Source organism: Emys orbicularis, chromosome 1 (assembly GCF_028017835.1).
Source record: "Emys orbicularis isolate rEmyOrb1 chromosome 1, rEmyOrb1.hap1, whole genome shotgun sequence".
In the NCBI taxonomy this organism is placed as follows: domain Eukaryota; kingdom Metazoa; phylum Chordata; order Testudines; family Emydidae; genus Emys; species Emys orbicularis.
Window position 1 is genome coordinate 174,791,559 of NC_088683.1, and position 18,053 is coordinate 174,809,611.

Here is an 18,053-nt window from a genome sequence, read left to right on the forward strand (position 1 = left end):
GAGTTGAAAACCGCTATCTGTAGATAATTTGGCCCAGTATGTGCAGTGCAGAGAAAATGGGTCTTAATAATTGACTAAAAAATAAAAACATATAGAATGTAATCCTGAAAACCCAAAATTCCCTCTGTCCTACTGGTGATTTCCCAGCCCTACATAGTAATTTCTGTTAAAGAGCACTGAGTTCCTGTCAGGTTTTGTTTTGTTTTTTCAATCTCCTTTTCTGCAGGATAGATGAAATGTTAAGCCTTCAAGGTGTGCATTATAAAATGTATCCCATCTGATGCCTCCTATTTTCTACATAAAAATCTGAGGTGTTCTACTTTGTGTTGCCACAAGGTCATAAACTAGTGAGTGAAGAGACAACTGTTTTTTGCCACCTTTTTCTACCATTCTTTGCTGAGTAGTGTTGCCTGGTCTATGGATTGTGTATTAATTATATTGATTACTTATCAATTCCCAGTTATCACTCTGAGGTTTGATAGGTTCTTGTCCCAAGATCAAGCCCATGATGTGCACACTTACAACAATCAGACTTTAGGAACCTTTTATTAATTAAATAAATAATTTATTAATAGTTTATTAATACAGTTAGCAAAGTCACAAACACTCTAACCCAGCAAGTTGATTTAGATAATACAAAATGTACATCTGAACATCCATATACTCACACCATCCCTTGCAGAACAACCTGAAATGTTAGCCAGTATCTTCCTTATCACCATCACTGGTGGGCATCATCCTGAATCTTCCCCTCCTCCTGCACACATAATACGTTATGCTACCGCCACTAAGCCTAATGCATATTCAGTATAGGGATTTTCCCCCTCGTCCTTATTTGTATTTCCTCACCCTACTAATGTTGGGGTGCCTTTCTCCTACAGCTTAGTATATTAATGATCTCAACTTATTATCATATAAATCAATTAATTGACAGGGCATTCTTGTGGTCAGACATCTGCGGATGTTCCTATCCTAAAATATCCAAAAATTGATGTTAGTTTATATTCCTGTGGTTGCCTGGTGTTATGTATAAACTTCCCCTTAAACACACTCCTCAAAACTTAGGGGTGACGTTGGGCCATTTATCTGTGCCAAAGTCCATAGGACTCAAAACTTATGCTAACTGCCGAAGCCAATGTCTTACAGGATACAGGCCTGTAGGTTGCTTGCATTACTGATAAAATAAATGCTAAAGCTAGCTCTCTGGGCTATAGCACACAAACATAAATGTCTGTAAACTACATACTTTGGAATGCTAGAGAATTTTTCATGCAAACAAAAACCCATGTTAAGAAATTACAAGATTCTGTCTTCAAACCACAAAAGCCAGGGAAGTCCAAATAAAGGCTAAAATATAACTAACAATGCTTGAATATTATGCTTGTGTGGTATGGTAGCTTTTCAGTGGCCTTGAGCTATTCATTTCAGCTGTGGTCAGAAGACTGTCAGCCTAGAGTTGTCCCTAGAGGCCCAAGGTGTTTAATTTTCAAGTTTTAGTTCCAGCAGGAGAATGAAAATTCAGCCTATTAAATAAGGACTTGGGAGAAGAGAGATGAACTGTGAAGACAACATCTTTGCTTAAGAGGAAACTTATTCTCAAAAGTAATCACTGAAACATCTCTGTGTACCCACTCCAAATCCTTGGGGACACAGTAAAACACAGATGATATCTATTTACTCTTGCATGTATGTGTTTTTGTTTTAAAGATTTGTTAGAATAGCAAGTGCTTTTTAATCTTTGTTTCAATTTGAATTATCTGTTTAGTCTGATACAGTATATTGAGCAATGGAGGTGGGCAATAGTTTTGAGAGAGATGAAGGCTGGTAGACATTAAGTAGTAGCAAGGCAGTATAAAATGTCATTTGGAATTCTAGGTACCAGATTAGTAGCCCCAAGAAACTGAAACCCTCTATTGATATGCAAAGAACAGATTCAGCATGGGCAGAAGCAACACTGCTCAATCAACGTGCCTCAAACCTGATCTAAAAGAATATCTCGAAGGGGCAAGATATTTGTTAAATTTCCTTTCCAATTAACTTGACAGCTCTGCTGAGGCTACAAATAAAAATACTAATTCATGCTAATTGCAGTAGTGCTCCCACGTCAGCTGGGAACTGGACTGAGATCCCCTCAGCTCCAGCCAACTCACCAAACAGCTTTTTGATAAAGTGCAGGACTGGGATTCAAAAGATTTGGTTTTTGGTCCTATCACTGTGTTACCTTGGGAAATTCACTTATCCATTCTGTCTGTTTCTCCATCTCAAAATGGGGACAGTAATGGTCACCTACCTCCAATTAGTGTATGTGGTAAGCCTTGGAATGAAGCTATGTCTCAATAAATGCCAAGTAATGTATATTGGAGGGAAAATTTAAACTACTCATACACCTTACAAGGTTCCTGACCTGACACGGTTACGTTAGAAAGGGACCCGGGTGTCATTGTGGACAGCTCAGCAAAGACATCTGCTTAGCATGCAACCGTGATCAAAATACAAACAAGATATTAGGATACATAAGGAATGGAGTGGGGTGTAATACAGAATATATTATGCCTTTATGTAAATCAGTGGTGCAGCCTCATGCGGAACATTGTGCAGTACTGAGGGCCCCATCTCAAAAACATTATTGCAGAAGTAGAGAGGGGTTCAGAAAAGGGTGATGAGACTAATCAAGGGCAGGAAGGAACTCTCATAAAATGAGAGTGAAGAGTTAGGGACTGTTTACCTTAGAAAAGAGTTCAATAAGAAGGGACATGGTAAAAATATATAAAATAACGAATGGTCTAGAGAAGGTAGATTGGGAGCATCTATTCTCCCTGGCTTGTAACAAAAACAAGGGAACAGTGAATAAAATTAAAAGGTGGGAAAATCTAAACGGAAGAAAGGAAATACTTTTTTGCTTTATGGGTATTATTTAAACTGTGGAGCTCATTGCCACAGTGAGTCGTTCAGACCAAGAACTTAGTAAGATCCAAAAAAAGATTAAACATGTATAGCGATAACAAGAATATCCGGAGCTGTTATAATTATGATATTTTTGGAAGGGATATTAAGCCATATGCTCCAGGGTGTAAGCCAGTCTCTAACTACTGGAAATAAGGATGAGACCTAAAAGATGGGTGCAGAATATCCCACATCTGCTACTGCCTGGTTCTTCCTCCTTCCTCTGAAGCATCTGGTGCTGGCCATTATCAGAGAAAGGATACTGGACTGGATGGACATTTGGTCTGATCCCGTCTGGCAATTTCTGTGTTCCTATGATAAGTACAGTATTGTTGTTAATAATAATCACTACTGACCTGGCCTGGATCTGCATGATTAGGTAACATGGGTAATTGAGACTGTCTTTAATTCCCTGAGCCATCCAAACCCCTGAATCAGAATGCCTTTTTATCAGAAATCCCTAATTCACCAATTTTGGTCACTGAGAATCATTAGGGACCATCAGATTTTCATCATTACACATAGTTCTTAGTGAGACCCTGTGCTAGGTGAAATATTAATATTCTGTCAAAATGTCTACTTTTTTAGTGTGCTGTGTTAGTCCCAGGAGAGACGAGGTGAATTTTCATAAAATTGCCCTGCTTCTGCTAGAAAACAAGGTGGGCAAGGGAATATATTTTATTGGACCAACTTTTTCAAAAGCTTATCTCTTCCACCAACAGAAGTTGATCCAATAAAATATATTACCTCACCTGCCTTGTTTTTCACTTTAGTAGAAACAGGGCTATTTTTAAAAAATGCAGTGTTCTTTAATTAAAAAAAAAAGTGTGTACATATTTTTGCCAGCAAACTATATTGAATGTTTGGTGTCAAATTTTTGCATGACTCTTTTAAGCTGCTCTTGATAGATCACGTTAGTCACATGATGAAATGTGTTTTTCACTGACTGGCTAAATCTATCCCAGGAGGATCGGCACGTGCCATTTTGACTTATCTTCTCAGAGAAAGAAAATAGCTGAGAGAATGTTTTAATGAACGGCCTACATATTCCATGGAGCTTCAGTTACATTTTCCTGTGTTCACACTCAGTGGAGGGTGTCCTCACACCAATGAGGTTAATACTGACTCGTGGGCAAGACCTGCTCTAAAAACTCTGCCATACACATGGGAGGCTGCAGAAAGGCTGATTCACAGCAACACCTTCTGATCTCACTCATTTGGAGTCCTTATGGTGCATATACTTACCACACACTTATACAAAAGTTTTTTTTAAAACATGTATTCTGTGAAGCTGTTAAGATCGCGTAATTCGTTTGTCTTCTGGGAATTGTAGGGTCTGTCCTCACTAGGAGGTAGGGGTGTGATTACCCAGCTCACACAGACATACTCACGCTAGCTCTCCTTGAGCTAGTGTGTTTAAAATGATAGCGTAGCCAGGACAGCGAGGGCAGAAGCAGAGGCTAGCTGGGCTGCGAATGTACATACCCATGGGATTCAGGCAGATTAGTATGGGGGGCGCTAGTCCATGATGCCATTTGCTGCTGCCCATGCTGCATAGCTACAGTACTGTTCGAACATTAGCTCAATGAAAGCTAGTACGAGTATGTGTATTTGAGAATCACACCTGTGCCTCCTAAAGTAGATGTACCTTATAATGTACTTTTATTTTTTTAAACAAAACTCTTGACTTTTATTGATTGCCAAAAAGCATCTAAAACTCCCAAATGTGTGTGTGTGTGTGTGTGTGTGTGTGTGTGTGTGTGTGTGCGTGTGTGTGATTAGTTTTGCCCATTGAGGTCCATACTGATTATTTTCAATGCCGCTTGGACTGGGAAGTCGCATTTCATGTTCCACTAGCAGAGTAAGATAAACCGGTTTGAAGAAACAGAGCGTGAGAGGTTCTAAGATTGGCAAGCTCACAATTTGACCTACTGTATAGCACACAGGCCCTGATTCAAGAAAGCATCCCTATTCAGGAAGAGCCTTGAAGCCAAGTAAGTTCCATTGAAGTCAGTGACATCGAAATGTGTGCTTAAGTGCGTTCTTGAATAGGGATGGAATTAAGCACATGCCTAACTGTTTTTCTGAATCAAGTTTGTAGTTTTTAATTGTCCTCCTCCTACTGAAACATTTATATATTTTTGAAAACTGTGGCTGCAAGTGGGTTGAAATGTAACCAACCTTACAGTGTGAGGCATTTGTATGTGTGCCCACAAACAAAATCACTTTTTCCAGTCGGGCTAAGTTTTAAACCTACCATCATTGACAGTGTGCATTTTAACTACATTGCTACTAGCAATCATTGTTATAATATACTTCATAAAAAAAAAGATACAGAAGCCTGCAAAGGATAATGGGAAGCTATTACAGACTACAGTTGGAAAGTACAGTGTTATTCCCTCAGGATAAAGCTATCTCTTATGTACATATAATTAATATGTCTGCCAGTAACAGTTATTAAACAAAGGGTAGGAATTGTTTCTGTTGAATAACTTGACCTGGGAGTAAAGCCAATTTAAAAGGCATCTGATTAAAATATGTTAAGGTCACAGATCACTGTGAAATATGAAGTGGGAAGTAAATGGCAGAAGTTTACTCATGGGTAAGATTAAATGCTATGGAATATGTTTTCTGCACTAACAGCGGCTTTGAAATGTAAAATATGAAAAGTGCTCATTTTAAAGGTTATTTTTCTAGAGGCATTGCAGGGTCACACTGCACTGAATCCTTGCACTATCGATAGTGATGAAGTTCACCCTTCAGCAACTGAGATTCTGTCATCGTTCCCACTGTAAATTCCCTGACTTCTGTATAACCAGCTCATCCATAAAAAAGTGTGCTATGGTTGGAAAGTTGCCTTACCAAGTTCCTGACCAAAAAAAGCTTTTGATTTGTAACAGAATTTGAAGAAAATTGGTTTTGACACCACGAAGCGCCTCATCTTGCATTACTACGCTAAGGCCTGGTCTACACTTGAAACATAGGTCGACATAGCTATGGTGCTCAGGGGTAAGCGCCACAACAGAAGAACGCTTTCCACTGCTGTAGGTTGTGTCTACAAAATGGGATCACAGTAGCACCCGTACAGTGCCATAGCTGTGCCACTGTAGCACCCATCCTGTAGACAGGGCCTAAATCTCTAGGGGGGTTGGATACACAAGGAATGCAGGATCGGGCCCGCCTTTAACCTGCTCCAAAAAAATAAAAATAAGAAGTATCCCCAGATCCGTATTTCCTGAAAAAAGGGCAAACATACTAAAGTGATGGGTCTATAGAAAGCCTATAGGACCAGCCTGCTTTGTCATAAACTGAAATTCTACAAGCTATTTGCACCACATGTTGAAAAAAAATGCATTATAAAATTGGAAGTAAATAAAAAAGGAAATAATTAGGAAACGGGATCTAATATTTTGAAAGGTTCCAAAATGTGTATTTACACAATGCTGTAAGGACTGTGCTATACATCCCCTTGCATAGGTGGGGAAGTGAACTCTCTCTCTCAATCCCAATTCAGCCAGACATAGTATGGTTTCCAGGCTGTGGTGTTCAAGGAAATAGAATAGGGTTAATATTGGTGCATGGGTCATTGCTTCATTGCAGAGATACTCTTTGAGCTGATCAGATTCCTCACTACAGTGGAATGGAGTCACCTAGGCAAAAAGCGTTTTGTGATTTCACAGTCCAGTCCAGCAGCTGATGATTTCTCTAGATCCTTGAGTTCCTTGGCTGTCACTAAACAAATGGAATATTCACTTTGATTCCACTCATAAGGCTGGGCATGCTCCAGATCTGGTGTTAGTCATTGAAGCATACAGAATTTTTTTAAGGTTGACTATGTCGCTCCCTCTGCTGGGTTTTGGATTTGAGATTTTCTCTCTGTGAAGAATTTTCTCTTTACTTTGCAAGCAAAATTGATTGGATTCAGATTGACCTGTCTAATGCTGGGGAAACTGAACAATCTGCTTGTGTTTGTCTGTGTCTCCCTCTGGAGTTATGGAGGTGCTGGAACAGCTTTGTGCTACAACTTGTGAGCTGGACTCTTGACCTTTCTGGCTGTTGAAGGCCAGCAATGAAGTAATAGGTCGACTGTTGATTGAGATATGAAAACTTCCTTAAGGGGCAAGAAGCCATTGTGAGGCCCATGCTCCAGAAACTAATTCTAGATACTGACGCTGTGGCTGGCTAACTAGCCGTTAATAGCCAATCTCCCATTTTTGGAGAAGGTTATTAGCAGGGTAACTCTGATAATTTCCTATGCCCTTCGGTTTCCTGACCCCAGTCAATAAGATTAGAGGTCTGGGGGGACAGAAATTGCATGGGCTGTGTTAGTTGATTATTTCCTCTTAGCAATGGAGAAACATAAATATCTGTAGTGATTATTTTAGATCTGTCACATGGGCAGCGGGGTAGCATAGGCCAGGGAAAGCTGTCCCTCCCCAAACAGCCTGGTGTGGCCCCACCTATGCTCCACCCCCAGGCCTCCACCTGCCTGCTTCTAGTTCCCTTCCCACTCTTTGGTGGTGGAGAGGCTGGGACAGGCAGGCTGGGGCCAGTGCTCACAAGGCTGGGGGTGCTGGGGCCACGCTGCGCAATCAGCCTGGCACTGGGGTTGGTGGCGCTGGGACTGTGCCGCCCGCCCAGCGCTGGGGTGGGGAGCACTCTGGCCACCTCCGGGGCTGTGGCTGCGGGCGCTCTGGTCATGATGCCCACCTGGCGCTCCGGGGCTGTGGCTGGGGGTGCTCTGGCCATGCTGCCCGCCCAGCGCGCTGGGGCTGGGGGCGCTCCCACCACGCTGCCCACTCAGCGCTCTGTGAAGTGTAGTTATAGGCCAGCTGTCCCCTTCCCTGTGTATTCTTTACCATGGACTACCACTGGAGTCTATATTGTTGCCCTTTCCTGCTCAACATATATATGAGGTTACCAAGGAGACAAATGGGCGGGACATATTCAGTAGGCTGATGATATCCAGCTCTATGTCTTCATCACCATGTATCTATGAAGGGTTCTTGACTTAGGGTCTGACTCCCTTGTTCAGTCCTTAGTCCAGGAAGCTCCCATTGAGTTAAATGGGAGTAAGGATAGAATAAAAACTGAGTAAGTTTCAAGATAATTATTTAATCCCAGTGTTTGTTATGCCTAGGTAATGAAGAGGTTACTGAGGGACTCGTGTGTGTGTGTGTGAGAGAGAGAGAGAGCTCACACACATGTAGTTCTGTATATTGTGTGAATTTTCATATAGTTCTGTACAAGGGGAGATGTTGAATAGTGTTTCCCAGCACTGAGGGAGTTTGCAGGAAATCTACATTATAATGCACTGTTTTCGGCTGTGAGGGATGCCACAGTAGAATGGAAGATAAACCCAGCCATTTTCACCATTCTGTCAATATAGCGCATGACCTGCAGCAGGAATGCATAGCAGGATGACTAAGGCCAGGATCTGTACCTTCACTTTGAATTTCCTGCTCTTTGTTTGATCCAGAGCCTTTGCATTGTTTTAATATTTTGCCTCTGTATTTCCCAAGTGAATGTAATTGCGTGACATCAGCAGTGTGAAATGCACAGTGCTGAGATCATCTTCATTTATAGTTGATATCTGATTTAATCTCTTCTTTACCGAAAGACAGAAATAACATGGAAGGGGGAGGAAATGCCTAACATAATTAAAATAAAATGTACGTGGGCATGTTATGAGATTAATCACATGCTGGTGTGTTGTGCCATTCATTATCACATTCTGAGAACTGCGTTGCATCTCATTTTTTGTACGATTTCCTTACCGATGGCAAACGTGGTGCCGCCGCCAGCATTTTGTCATCTATGGAGTGTGAGATTAATATACATATTGTACAAGAGAGCTGCACAGATGATTTTCGAAGGGTCAGAAGAACATTCCAAAGATTTAAGATTTACCACTGAGTTAAGGTGAAATGTTCTGTAGCATTCGCTCCACAGCAAGCTGCAGGTCTGGAGTAAGAACCTCCACTGCTGCAAGTTTTGGCACCTAGTTTCTGCATCTCAAAGCTGGAGTGGTTTGAAAGGCTTCCGTAACACAATCTGCTCTGGGGGTGGGGGTGCATTAGCATTCTCTTTGTAGAGGAAAGCGATTGAAATGTATTACAGGGCTACTGACACCTGTCTTGTTAAAGCATGTGGGGGGCAGGGGCGGGGAGCAGGTGGAGGGGAATGTTGTTAAGGTATCTATGAGCCGTACCAGTTTTTGATTGAATCCCCTTATTTTCTAAACATTGAGTTTTAATGCCACAGTGGCATTTTGCCCTCGGGCTTTTTTATTGAGCTGTAGAGGAACAAATAAAAGAAACACTTGATCACTTTATAAATGCTGCCCATTGCACATGGTGTTTAATGACTGTATATATCCACTTCCAGTGCATTGAAATGCTTCAGCCTTGCCTCAAAGCATTCTACCTCTATTCAGAGTGCAAAGAATGGAGTTCCTGTAGGATTGTGGAGTGCAGCTCATTTTGCGTATAAACAGTTGCTTTGACCTTGTACAGGCAAATGGGCCCTGTCAGGCCTGGAATAGCAGGGCCTGGAAATCATCTGTTTAGTCAGTGCTGGTTCAGGTCATTAGCTCGTGTTTATGGCTCGGAATTGGTGATATTGCTCTGTGTATAAGGGGCTGAAGGGCTGAATACTAAAAGGCCCTTATTTACCAACAGCTTTATTTTTTAATTTAAAATTAATTCAGATTGAAATGATCCATTTAACCCTTAATTAGGACCCTGTTTTCCTCTGAAAGTCAAATACAGTCAACACACTTTGCAGTTGAAGACTGCCTCATTTCTTTTAGCAGTAACTATCATGGATTGCTAAATACATCTGTTTTACTTTCACTAAGTTAACTTTCCCCATTCTCTGTCAGACCCAACAATTATGGCTTAAGGAACTCAATTGCTATCTAGTAATATGACAGGACTTTAGTCCTGAAAATACTCTTGGTCAGATGGGAGTATATGAGGAATAGTCAGTGGTTTTACTCTGAGATAAAAGCGATCAGAGTCTCGTTTGAGGATTTTTTTAAAATATTGTTTTAGTGTATGGTCAAAGGGGCCTAAGGGAGTTAGATGCTCAGCTACCATTGTACTTCAGTGGGTGTTGACCACCTAATTCTCTGGGTTCCTTCTGATAATCACAGCGTATAGTTACCACTTAATCATTTACAAAACTTCCTTTACTCGGTTGCAATGTGTTGAGACCTTTTGCTCCCTAACCCAATGCATTTACTTCCTTTTGCATTGGTTTCTGCTTCAGAGCTTCCAAGTTGATACGGTATAGTTATTATTACCTGTGAAGCCTGGGAAAAATTAATGTTACTGTGGAGGGATGGCACATTTCCTTCCTCACTGTTACAGTCTTGCAGTGGGGCTGAGGTGGGCTGCAGGTATAGTGTTTCCATATGCTTCAGAGGAGTCTTCCATTATGGGCTAATGGTGATGGAGTCCTTCTGGGATCCATACAAGGAAGACCTCATTCCTGCTGCTGCTGTACATTCTGCACCTCCTGCTGCCTTCCTTTGCAAGCAAGGAGTCAGGACCTGATGGGGAAAAAGAGGAGAGCCAACTGAGAAAGTAGATGGAAGTGCATGTGTAATGCTGACAGACACCGGTCGTCAGCGGGCAGGATTGAACCAGGGACCTCTGGAGCTTAGTGCATGACCCTCTTCCGTAGGGGTGGCCAACCTGAGCCTCAGAAGGAGCCAGAATTTACCAATATATTTTGCCAAAGAGCCACAATAATATGTCAGCAGCCCCCCACCATCAGCTCCACCCCTCCTCCCACTCCCAGCGCCTCCTGCCCACCAGCAGCCCCCCCAATCTGCGCCTCCCCCTCCCTCCTCACACCTCCTGATCAGCTGTTTCGTGGCATGCAGGAGGCTCTGGGAAGGAGGGGGAGGAGCAAGGGCATGGGAGGCTCAGGGGAGGGGGCGAGAAGGGGTGTAGTGGGGGCAGGGCCTGTGGCAGAGCCAGGAGTTGAGCAGTGAGCACGCCCGGCACATTGGAAAGTTGGCGCCTGTAGCTCCATCCCCGGAGCCTATACAAGGAGCCTCATATTAACTTCTGAAGGCCGCATGTGGCTCCGGAGCCACAGGTTGGCCACCCAGCTCAACCGCATGAGCTTAAAGCCAGCTGGCTGTTAGCTAAGGCTGTAGAGCAGACTCATTTAACTCTCTCTCTAAGTGGTCTCGGTGCCACTAGAAGGGACAGAACACCACACCCAGAAGGTGTGTGGGTTACACATGGAACCAGGGACTGGCTACATCTATGCCCTAACCCAGCCCCTTTCCCCAATGGTTAGAAACACTGCATTTTCTCAGGCACAGCATCCATTTAACCCAGGACACTGGCCCAATCCTGAAAGATTAAAACCCCTCAGGGTTGGCCAATATCCTTTTTTTTTTTTTTTTTTTTTTTCCCCTTCAGTAAAGCTTTAGCTAACGGTGGTTTAAGCAACCAAAGAGAAGGATAACCTACTTCTTACCTCTAATTTAAAGTGAATATGGAAGTGGAGAGAGAGAGAGGCAATGAGGAGCAAACATTAACTGTAGAAGGATATTGTAAATAAATGCAAATGCTGCTCACAGCTGGGTCCCTGTTGAAACTAAAAAATACTGTATTGTGAAGATGAATGTGCCAGTATGTTTGTCTACCTGCCCAAAACCATGCAGTGCTGTTCATCCCAAAGAGCCAAGCTCTGCTCTCTCAACCAAAGAAGTCCAATCCTACTCACACCAGAAAAGTAATCTCTCTTGAAATGACTGATTTCGCTTTCTATCTTGTATGTCAAAAATAACTGACAAAAAAAAATACAAAAATGGTGTGATCCCCCTTAGTCCCACCCTCTTTCCAGGTTTTAATTTTTAGTATAATTGCATTTCTTCTCCTTCGGGTTGTAGAGCACTGAATTATCTGAAATTGGTCTGACAGACAAGGACAGAAAGTGCAAGACAGCCTAAGGGGAAGAAACAAATCGGAATCCTCCCACTAGGGCATTCAGGGACAGCAGGGTTCTAACCAGCTCGTTTCCCTTCTGACTGCTGACTTCATAGTATGATAGCAGAGCACCACAGAAAGCATGAAGACAATGAAGTTCCTTTCCCTGGAGAAAAGAAAAAAGCCTAATCTAGGTTTATTAAGATGCTTCCTGCATTATCCTGCTTCTTTTTTTCTTTTCTTTTCTTAAATGAGGTCTATGGGCCTTCCCCTGAGGGGTCAAAAGGGAGAAGCTTTGTGACAAAGCAGCTCTACTCCTCATTCTCCTCCATCCCTCTCCATTCCAACTGAAAAAATATACTTATATCTCCCACGAGTTTATGTACCAATGACAAATGAGCAATGGTTTAGATATGACGTGGTCGGTGCTTTGGAAATGCCTGTAATAAAAATTCTTATATTGTAACTTCAACCCCCAGCAGTTACCTGTAATCACATTATTGATAAGAACATAAGAAGAACATAAGAAAGGCCGTACTGGGTCAGACCAAAGGTCCATCTAGCCCAGTATCTGTCTACCGACAGTGGCCAATGCCAGGTGCCCCAGAGGGAGTGAACCTAACAGGCAATGATCAAGTGATCTCTCTCCTGCCATCCATCTCCATCCTCTGACGAACAGAGGCTAGGGACACCATTCTTACCCATCCTGGCTAATAGCCATTTATGGACTTAGCCACCATGAATTTATCCAGTCCCCTTTTAAACATTGTTATAGTCCTAGCCTTCACAACCTCCTCAGGTAAGGAGTTCCACAAGTTGACTGTGCGCTGCGTGAAGAAGAACTTCCTTTTATTTGTTTTAAACCTGCTGCCTATTAATTTCTTTTGGTGACCCCTAGTTCTTGTATTATGGGAATAAGTAAATAACTTTTCCTTATCCACTTTCTCAACATCACTCATGATTTTATATACCTCTATCATGTCCCCCCTTAGTCTTCTCTTTTCCAAACTGAAGAGTCCTAGCCTCTTTAATCTTTCCTCATATGGGACCCTCTCTAAACCCTTAATCATTTTAGTTGCTCTTTTCTGAACCTTTTCTAGTGCTAGAATATCTTTTTTGAGGTGAGGAGACCACATCTGTACACAGTATTCGAGATGTGGGCGAACCATGGATTTATATAAGGGCAATAATATATTCTCAGTCTTATTCTCTATCCCCTTTTTAATGATTCCTAACATCCTGTTTGCTTTTTTGACCGCCTCTGCACACTGCGTGGACATCTTTAGAGAACTATCCACGATGACGCCAAGATCTTTTTCCTGACTCGTTGTAGCTAAAATTAGCCCCCATCATGTTGTATGTATAGTTGGGGTTATTTTTTCCAATGTGCATTACTTTACATTTATCCACATTAAATTTCATTTGCCATTTTGTTGCCCAATCACTTAGTTTTGTGAGATCTTTTTGAAGTTCTTCACAATCTGCTTTGGTCTTAACTATCTTGAGTAGTTTAGTATCATCTGCAAACTTTGCCACCTCACTGTTTACCCCTTTCTCCAGATCATTTATGAATAAATTGAATAGGATAGGTCCTAGGACTGACCCTTGGGGAACACCACTAGTTACCCCTCTCCATTCTGAGAATTTACCATTAATTCCTACCCTTTGTTCCCTGTCCTTTAACCAGTTCTCAGTCCATGAAAGGACCTTCCCTTTTATCCCATGACAGCTTAATTTACGTAAGAGCCTTTGGTGAGGGACCTTGTCAAAGGCTTTCTGGAAATCTAAGTACACTATGTCCACCGGATCCCCCTTGTCCACATGTTTGTTGACCCCTTCAAAGAACTCTAATAGATTAGTAAGACACGATTTCCCTTTACAGAAACCATGTTGACTATTGCTCAAGAGTTTATGTTTTTCTATGTGTCTGACAATTTTGTTCTTTACTATTGTTTCAACTAATTTGCCCGGTACCGACGTTAGACTTACCGGTCTGTAATTGCCGGGATCACCCCTAGAGCCCTTTTTAAATATTGGCGTTACATTAGCTAACTTCCAGTCATTGGGTACCGAAGCCGATTTAAAGGACAGGTTACAAACCTTAGTTAATAGTTCCGCAACTTCACATTTGAGTTCTTTCAGAACTCTTGGGTGAATGCCATCTGGTCCCGGTGACTTGTTAATGTTGAGTTTATCAATTAATTCCAAAACCTCCTCTAGTGATACTTCAATCTGTGACAGTTCCTCAGATTTGTCACCTACAAAAGCCAGCTCAGGTTTGGGAATCTCCCTAACATCCTCAGCCGTGAAGACTGAAGCAAAGAATCCATTTAGTTTCTCCGCAATGACTTTATCATCTTTAAGCGCTCCTTTTGTATTTTCATCGTCAAGGGGCCCCACTGGTTGTTTAGCAGGCTTCCTGCTTCTGATGTACTTAAAAAACATTTTGTTATTACCTTTGGAGTTTTTGGCTAGCCGTTCTTCAAACTCCTCTTTGGCTTTTCTTATTACACTCTTGCACTTAAGTTGGCAGTGTTTGTGCTCCTTTCTATTTGCCTCACTAGGATTTGACTTCCACTTTTTAAAGGAAGTCTTTTTATCTCTCACTGCTTCTTTTACATGGTTGTTAAGCCACGGTGGCTCTTTTTTAGTTCTTTTACTGTTTTTCTTAATTTGGGGTATACATTGAAGTTGAGCCTCTATTATGGTGTCTTTAAAAAGGGCCCATGATACCAGTGTTGTAAATAAAATAATTTTAAAAAGCAATTGTCGCTATGTCTTATGGAAGGGATGACATCATGATATGGACTTCTGTTTTAGGTTATTAACCCTTGTATCATTGCAAGGGAAGACCTTGCAGCATTATTTTAAGAGAATATATTATTTTATTTATATATGGTTCTCAAATCCAAGTAAATGATTTTATGTGAAACCATTTGAACTAGATAACTAGAATTACATTTGAAGAAAGAGTTTTTGGTGGACATGCACTGTACATACATCCATGACAAACGTAGTGTGAGTTCATCGTTTGAAGTAATTACCCTAACTAGCACTTCTAAAGTCTGCACTGATATCAGGTCTTCATTGACTTTGAATTTCTTCTTAGGGCTCAGCTGATGACTTTCTATGCCAAGAAATAGGATAATGTGGTGGCCTTCTGGTCACAGGAGTAATGTGGTGGCCTTCTGGTCACAGGAGTTAAAATACAGTGACTCACTGTGGCTCTGATATTTTTGTCCATTCAGCTTTATTGGGAGGGGACTGAGGTTTGACTCCTATTTACAAACAAACAAAACAAAACCCCAAACCCCACATACCACCAAAATCTTAACCAGATGGTGGCACAAGAAGCCATGGACCTAGGGAGAAAGCCATGTAAGTTTATGCAGATACAGTCATTGGTACTAGGCCATGTGAATTTTGCCTGCAAGGTCATTCTTGCCAGGTTTGTTTTCATTAACGGCCTGGTGGCTTCCACATCATAGATTAAACACGGGATCATTTCATAAGGCTAACAGAAAAAATCTTTCAAATCTGGGGTCTCTTTCTGGGACATATTAATGGCTAAGATACGGCAGCAGCACCCAGTCTGGCTTTATATGTAAGGTTTGTGGAGAGCTAAAGGGTGGCTGAGATGGGGGGGACTTCTTGTGGAATGTGTCATATTTCTCAAACTATGTTCAGTGCTGTCTGGTTCTTTTCTTATTAACATGCTTCAGTTATCTTGTTCAGGTCCTGAAGCTAACTAACAAGTTTGTCTGATCCAAAAACTGTCTTGACATTAAGCTACAGAAAGTAGCCACGGTGACCACTTTCTCACCTTCCCCTATTCACTATACCTCCCCCCCCTCAAAAAACACAAATTGTTTGGCTTATTCTGTCTTTTTCCAATGCATATGGGTTAGCCCAAAAGATCACATAGTGTTGTCCCCCATACACTGTACTGTCTTTATATGAAGATTGCCAGTTTAGCAGGATATTAGAGCTGATGAACTCATATTCAGGCTTCAGATAAGCATGTAAATCAGGGATGGATTTAGGGTCCCCTCTAGCCAACCTTCAGTGTGAGGGTGACTCCAGACCTGCCAATCATGCACGGTAGGGAGGCGGGCTTTAGAAGGAGGAAGCCCTGAGATGGGAACTGCTAGAGTGGGTCCAGAAGCAACAGGAGGAATCCCCTCACCAGAGTTGACCCAGCTGTGCCTGATAGGGAGAGACTGACACGGCTACCTGGCCTTAAGGACTCCAGTAAAGCTGTTAGCCACGCATTCTGGTGCCACTGATACTTTTGTTGTTGTTGACCCCAGGATGAGCTTGTTCTCTGTTGACTTTGAACTTTTGCTTTCCCCCACCCATATTAAATTAAGCACACCTGCAAGGGTGGGGCCCACTGCAACGATTAAGGGACTGAGACTTGAACTGGACTGACCTCGTGGTGATAACTGGGCATGGCAAAGGGGCCCCAACCCAGCTATGGACGTACCCACAAGAGAGACTTTTACAGGGTGGGATGGTGTTCTGGCCCAGGAAAGAAGAAGTGTTCTCTTTGTGTCAAAAAGAATGCTTTTGAATATCTCTTTTTTGTCACATATGCCATTTTGAAGATACTGGGGAGTTTCCTATAAAGTCTGTGCATTAGACAGTATTAATGCAGACCATTATAGGAAAAAATAAATGGCAAAGCTAACGTGTTCTAAGACATTAACTTTGCTATGTTATCTGTTAGTGCTGCTATTATTGCATACCACCGTTTAATGGATGTATGTCTGTGTAGAATGGCAGAGTTTCAGCAAGACAACAGTATTTGCTAAACCTCATTTGGAGACAGGTGCATTTCTTAGATAGAGAAGTCCATGTTTCTATCACAGATGAACAGGAGAGTTTGGTGCTTATCTGTGTATTTTTATTCTGGGATAATAGCGAGGTCATCTTGACAGAGAGAAAGCAACAGCATTATTTTGCTGGTTGGGGATTTTGTAAAATGTTCTCGTTTACTTAATTCACATCTCTGTGTCTTTTTTTTTTAAAAAGGGCCTTTTTCCTTCTGAGGCAAGTATGGCACTGGAATCAATCTCAAATGCAATAAGAGGGAAATTGGAGCGTGTGAATGTTAATGAAACAACACATAGAGTTTGTCAGATGCAGTTCATACAGGCTCTGGCACCACTCCTAGAGGACTGTGTTTTAATGCAAAAGTCATCCTTGTAGTACACTTGGTGAGAGTTCCTGATCTTCACTCGATACCCGAGCCAATTCATTGAGCCTGGCTTAGTCTTTCAGAAATGAAAAAGTTCTGTCACCATGCAGGTTATTTTCTGGTTTTGGCCTGCTTAGTCATGCTATTGGAACAAACATAGGTTACAGTTGTGTTGCTTCCATAAGCAAGCCTTGGCAAGAGAGTGACAGTTAGCCTCTTTGCATGACAGAGCCAGTTTTATAAATTAACCAGGATGGGGAGGCAGGAGAGGGGAGTAAAGCTTTGATAATGAAAAGTAGAAACTGCTTCCTCCTGTTGTGGAGTATAGTGTTATGTGAGACACACACAATGAGAGATAAAGCTAAGTTTTATCATAAGCATAAAGAACTCCTATGTAGCAAGAGGGCTATTGCCATCAGCTCCGTCATTGTAAGAAAGTACATATTTTATAGATAATAAACACATACAAAAATGCGATGTATGTATGAACAGATGCCAAAATGATGATAAAGGCAGAATGTTACAATGAGCCAGGCACCCATGAGATTTAAAATTATGTCATTGTTTTGCAGCATGCCGACCTGGGTTCTACAAGGCCTTTGCTGGTAATGTGAAGTGTGCCAAATGCCCACCTCACAGCTCTACCTACGAAGATGGTTCTGTGAACTGCAGGTGTGAGAAGAATTACTTTCGATCTGAGAGAGACCCTCCATCCATGGCTTGCACCAGTGAGTAGTATCATGATGGCTTGGGGCTGTGATTGTCTTTTGTCCTCTGCCCCATTTAAGTTCTTTAGCTGTGTACAAAGCTTTCTTCTCCAGATCTGTCTCAGCATCTTGTTTCTCAAATACAGAATAAATTCAATTTCCAAACAAAACCCCCTCATCTCTCTTGTTTCGGGTCCTGCTTTATATTAGGCAGGCTATCAGAGCTTATAGGAATGGATTTATATATCTCTG

General features: G+C 41.9%; 1 protein-coding gene across 2 annotated transcripts in view; it reads left to right on the forward strand.

Moving 5' to 3' along the window:
* EPHA3 (EPH receptor A3) overlaps positions 1 to 18,053 on the forward strand; it is a 320,163-nt gene that overhangs the window by 201,637 nt on the left and 100,473 nt on the right. For both annotated transcript variants that reach the window (XM_065406996.1, XM_065407004.1), the window contains one exon: positions 17,667 to 17,822. In XM_065406996.1, the coding sequence (XP_065263068.1) occupies positions 17,667 to 17,822 (156 nt within the window). The remainder of the gene's footprint in view (positions 1 to 17,666; positions 17,823 to 18,053) is intronic.